The 6,000-nt window shown below is 37.0% G+C and overlaps 1 protein-coding gene across 1 annotated transcript in view; it reads left to right on the forward strand.

The window, feature by feature from the left end:
• Window positions 1-5,591, forward strand: part of LOC127801973 (protein transport protein SEC31-like) — a 43,194-nt gene extending 37,603 nt beyond the window's left edge. Inside the window, exon 7 of the mRNA XM_052337556.1 lies at window positions 5,106-5,591. Within this exon, the coding sequence (XP_052193516.1) occupies window positions 5,106-5,220 (115 nt within the window). The 3' untranslated portion in view covers window positions 5,221-5,591. The remainder of the gene's footprint in view (window positions 1-5,105) is intronic.
• The last annotated feature ends 409 nt before the right edge of the window (window positions 5,592-6,000 follow it).

Below are 6,000 nucleotides of genomic sequence, written 5' to 3' on the forward strand. Positions count from 1 at the left end.
ATAGCACGCACACCCCCTAAGTTTTATAATCATGAATTACTTTCCCTCTTGCCATTAATAAACGATTATTAATTTTCCTAAATCTCCAAAATGCCCTCCTTTTTCTTTCAATTTACTTACAACAACAACAACAACATATCCAGCCTTTATCCCACTATGTGGGGTCGGCTATATGAATTCTAGACTTCCATGTATTTCTGTCTTTTGTCATATTCTCATTTAGATCCATATATTTCATATCAAATTTTAATGTCTCTCCCAAAGTCTTCTTGGGTCTACCTCTACCTCTTTTTGTGATTAATTGTTCCATTTCATCAACTCTCCTCACAGGAGCGTCTCTTAGTCTCCTTCTCACATGACCAAACCATCTTAGTCTAGTCTCTCTCATCTTCTCCTCGATTGGCACTACTCCTACCTTATTACGAATAACTTCATTTTTAATTTTATCCTTTCTTGTATGTCCGCACATCCATCTTAACATCCTCATCTCCGCTACACTCGTCTTTTGCTCATGCTAGTATTTGACTGCCCAACATTCTGAGCCATACAACAAGACTGGTCTTATAGCTGTCCTATAGAATTTTTCTTTCAATTTTAATGGGATTTTACCATCACATAACACCTCCGATGCATTTCTCCATTTTAGCCAACCTGCCTTAATTCTATGTGCGACATCCTCATGGATTTCTCCATCTTTTTGAATCACTGATCCCAAATATCGAAAATGATCTTTTCTTTGTAAGATTTGGTCTTCTAATTTTATTATAACATCATCCACTCTTGCATTTTTACTAAATTTGCATTCCATATATTCTGTTTTCTTTCTACTTAATTTAAATCCCTTAGATTCTAAATTGTTTCTTCACAACTCAAACTTAGTGTTCACTCCTTCTTTTGTTTTATCCACCAACACTATGTCGTCTGCAAATAGCATACACCATGGCACATCTGTCTGAATATCTTTAGTGAGTTCATCCATTACTAGGGCAAATAAGTATGGGCTTAGTGCAAAACCTTGATGCAGTCCTATTGTAGTTGTAAATGGTTCAGTATCCCCTCCGCATGTTCTGACCCTTGTCTCTACACCATGATACATGTCCTTAAGGGCTTGTATATAGGCTATTTTGACTATTTTCTTCTCTAAAACCCTCCATAATACTTCTCTAGGGACCCTATCATAGACCTTTTCTAGATCTATAAACACCATATGTAGGTCATTCTGATGATCTCGATACATTTCCATTAGACGCCTCAGTAAATATATAGCTTCCATTGTTGACCTACCAGGCATGAAACCAAATTGATTTTCTGACACCTTTGTTTCCTTTCTGAGCCTCTGCTCTATTACTCTCTCCCAGAGTTTCATGGTATGACTCATTAACTTAATTCCTCTATAATTTTTCACAGTTTTGAACATCTCCTTTGTTCTTGTATATAGGAACCAAAGTACTCTTCCTCCACTCATCTGACATCTTTTTTGATTTAAGGATGGCGTTAAATAGTTGCGTTAGCCAGGAGATGCCCTCTTCTCCCATGCATTTCCATGCTTCTATTGGTATATTATCTGGTCCCACTGCCTTATGATTTTTCATCTTTTTTAATGCTTGCCTTATTTCATTTGAACTTATGCGTCGATAGAATGTATAGCTCACATTCCCTTCGGAGTTACTAAGATGTCCCAACCTAACTCTTGTGTCACCACCATCATTGAATAATTTTGTGAAATACTCCTTCCATCTCTCCTTAATCGCTCCCTCATTTACTAAAACATTTTGATTGTCATCTTTTATGCATTTCACTTGATTTAAATCCCGTGTTTTTCTTTCTCTTGCTTTAGCTAATTTATATATATCCCTTTCTCCATCTTTTGTATCAAGTCGTTTATATAGATTCTCATATGCTTTTGACCTTGCTTCACTAACAGCTCTTTTTGCTGCCTTTTTTGCTTCTTTATAATTTTTTTGATTTTCTTCATTGTTGCATTGATATACCGCCTTATAGCAAGTTTTCTTATTTTTAATTTTCAATTGTACCTCTTCATTCCACCACCAAGACTCCTTAAGGTTAGGGGCTCTACCATTTGTCTCTCTAAGGACTACCTTTGCCGTGCTTCTCAGAGCATTAGCCATTTCTTTCCACATTTGGTTTGTTTGTCTTTCTCCATTCCATTCTCTTCTACCCCTTAATTTTTCTTTGAAGATTAGTTGTTTCTCCCCTTTTAAATTCCACCACCTGATTCTTGGATTTTGTTTTATGTGATTTTTTCTCTTCCAATTTCTTACTTGGACGTCAAGTACTAGAAGTCTATGTTGAGTAGTCAAACACTCTCCCGGTATCACCTTACAATTCCTACAACATAACCGATCCTCTTGTCTCATGAGGAAGTAATCTATTTGGGTGTTTGAGGTGATATTTTTATATGTGATTAAGTGTTCGTCCTGTTTTTTGAACCTAGTATTGGTTATAATGAGCCCATATGCCATAGCAAAATCTAGGATAGATTTACCCTCATTATTAATTTCTCCGAATCCATACCCTCCATGTACCTCTCTATATCCGTTTCCGTCTCTACCCACATGCCCATTTAAGTCACCTCCTATAATCACTTTCTCTCCTCTTGGTATCATTTGTATGAGTCCCTCTAGGTCCTCCCAGAATTTTGCTTTTATCTCATCACCTAACCCCGCTTGTGGTGCATATGTACTAAAGATATTCATAGTCATTCTTCCTAGACTAATCTTCACCATAATAATCCTATCCCCTATTCTCTTTACATCCACTACCTCATCTATTAAACTTTTATCCATAATAATCCCCACTCCATTTTTTGCTCGATCAGTTCCTGTGTACCATATTTTATATCCAGCTTCTGATAAAGTTTTTGCTTTTTTCCCTACCCATCTCGTCTCTTGAAGGCACATAATATTAATTTTTCTCCTAATCATCACATCCACCACTTTCATAGCTTTGTCTGTTAATGTTCCTATGTTCCATGACCCAATCCTTAATCTATGATTTTATTTTTGGCCTTGACTTTGGATTTGATTTTGTTTTTGGCCTTGACTTTGAATTTGATTTTGGTTTTGATTTTGATTTTGGACTAGCTTCTTTACCCACATCCGTCCAAGCAAATGCGGGAACCCTTGCTCATTTATCACTACATCCGGGCGCCGATGCAGCGGCCCTAGCTCACTTGTCACTACACGGGGGCAGTGTAGCGCGTCGCTATGAAGGGTTACGCCCACGCCCAAACGATTTTTCATAATTTGTCTAGAGTTCATGTTTTGGATCCGACTAAGTTTTACGTTGGCTGTCGGCTACCTAACACAACCCTCCTCCTTTATTCGGGCTTGGGACCGACAGTGGATAACACCCCCAGGCGGAGTTTTTCTTTCAATTTACTTACGGGAAAAAAAAAATAAAGCAAATGGTGGTTGGCTAGCACCCACCACCATATCACCTTTTAGGTTTCTTGATTTGAACACCCATCAATCACAACCGATGGGTATTCGGTGAAACCCAACCTCATGTGATAGGGTTGATGAGTTTTTTCTAGTGTTGACAGAGAGAGAGCAAGATACCTATCATTGCCTCTTTCATGCCATCACAGCCGCAGTCTCCAAAATAGTGCTTGAAACCCGTCTTGATTTCACAATAAGGTTCGGTAAGACCCCATCGTGAAATTACAATGCGGTTTTAGCAATAGGTTTAGCAATGGCTGAGGTTTGGCTATTGGAGATAAAAGAGCAAGGGAGATGAGAGAGAAACAAGAGGCAATAGGATAGGAGAAACATTGAAACCTAGCCATCACATTGACAATAGCGATGATAGCTGCTGAAGACCCCATTGTTGGAGGGTTCTGCCATGGCTGCTAGGCATTTCTGATTGCTAGGGAGGAGAGCAGAGGGGAGGATATAGGGGCAAAATGATCAATTTGTGTTTCATTCATGAGAAATGAGGTGCATCCTATTTTTAAAAATATAAGGGTGGTCGGAGCAATATAAGTAAAACATCAGGGGATGTTCTGTGAAATTTACTCTTTTATCTATATTGGCAAGCCAGCTTCTACTAGGACAGTCAAAAATCAAGTCGTCAACAATTAAAAACCAAAAAAGAAAGGGTTGACCATGCATGTATTAGAATTCTATGCAGCCTTATAGTTCCCATAGCCCATCTCTGTCTTGTTTGTTTCTTCAAGTACTTAAATCATTTCTTAGTCTAATTATCCTGTCACTTTTAATTCCCAGAATGATTCTCCAAGGAGCTGCCTCAGTATTGAAGTCGTTATGTTGTTTATGCATGCTTATTATGTATATTAAAAACCTGTAGTAAAGGTATCAAGCCAAAAAAATAAATAAATAAATAAATAAAGAAAGAAAGAAACTGCAGTCGTGGTGGAGTGTCCACCGTAAATTTTCATGATGGTTCTCAAATCCAATTTCTGTTCCCTGGAACATTCTGCACCTCTCTTTCAGAATTCTTAAAAAGGAAGAGAATATATATATTGGTTGGTTTTTGAAATATCATATGGTACGAAATCCAATCAACTTAGGTGGGATTGTGGTTCTTAAAATCAAAGAAATAACTACAGAAGTAAAATTTTAGTTCTCTTATCAAATGAATAGGAGATCTTATTTCTAAATTAAGAAAAAGGAGATATCAAGATTTTAGTATAACAGGACAAAGTAACAGTGAGCTTTCTCATTTTTTTTTCTTTCATGCATGCAAGCAAGCATGTTTCTCTTGGGATGCATCATGCATCGCTACTATAGATGTTAAATGTTGATATGGAATTCTTTCTAGTCTTCCCCTCTCTCTCTCTTTCTGATTTTTTCTATTACTTATCTTAGGGGATATCTCCATTTTCTTTATTTATTCTGTGCAAATTGAGCACCATATTTTTGTGGATTACCTGAATAATTCGCCCAACACAGTTTGGTTTTGCACTCTTCATTTAATGTTAATTCTCTGTATGAGAGGAATTAATTTGTCAATTATCACTGCTGCTCTTGTTACAGGAATTATGATTACTCAATGTTTGATCCAAAATTTCTCTTTTCCATCTTTTATGGGGTCACAAGCATATTATTGGCATTCCTTTTCAGGTTAAGGGAAGAACGGCTTCACCGAATAGCGAGATATAAAACTAGGCTCGCCCTACTCCTGCCTCCACTTGTGGACCAACAACAGTTCAGAAATGACACAGTTGCTGGGAACTGACTTGGATGATCTGAAATCCTTCCTTTGATATTGGCTCCTTGCCGGCATGGGTTCCTGATTGCCCCTCTCATCACTGAACTGAATGAGAGGTATAGCTCTCCACTTGATTGCATAACGTAATGGAGAGCAGGTGAATCAGAATGTGAGCGGCATGGCAAACCATTTGGCTTTTGTTCTTGTAGAATGTAGCTTTTAATTGTCACCAGCTTTGGTTCTTGAGACCTCTCCTCTTTGTGCAGCCTTGAGATGGAATTTTCAAGATGATGTTTTGGGATTCTTTTTCATGATCCAGTAGTTGAATGAAGCTTTGACGGTGTTTAGTTTGAAATTGTTGGAGTTTGGTTTGTTAATTAGTTTTAAAAAATTATTCATGTTTGGTTGAGTTGATTTAAATGAGTTCTAAAAATATATTCATGTTGAATATTCAATTTTAGTTCGAAGGGTGGTACTTAGATGAAATGAGTAACAGCACTTTTAAGACGCAATGGGTTAATTCACAGGGTAAATATACGCGATGGTAACTCTTTAGATACACGCATTGTGTTATGAGTTTGGTTCAATACTATCTTTTGGTGAATATTAGATGCACAATTATAACTTATCGAAGTCTTTTCAAGTTTTGATAAAGTTAAGTGAAATTAAATTTGTAATAAGTTATTTTATTATCTTTACATTGTTATTGGAGATGTGTGTTAAAAGTTATTCGTTGACAAACAAGAATTTGACGTATTATAAATTTCACACTAGAAAACATTGCATTAAAGCGGCGTTTGGTATAAG

The sequence above is a fragment of the Diospyros lotus genome, chromosome 5 (genome assembly GCF_014633365.1).
Source record: "Diospyros lotus cultivar Yz01 chromosome 5, ASM1463336v1, whole genome shotgun sequence".
Lineage (NCBI taxonomy): Eukaryota > Viridiplantae > Streptophyta > Magnoliopsida > Ericales > Ebenaceae > Diospyros > Diospyros lotus.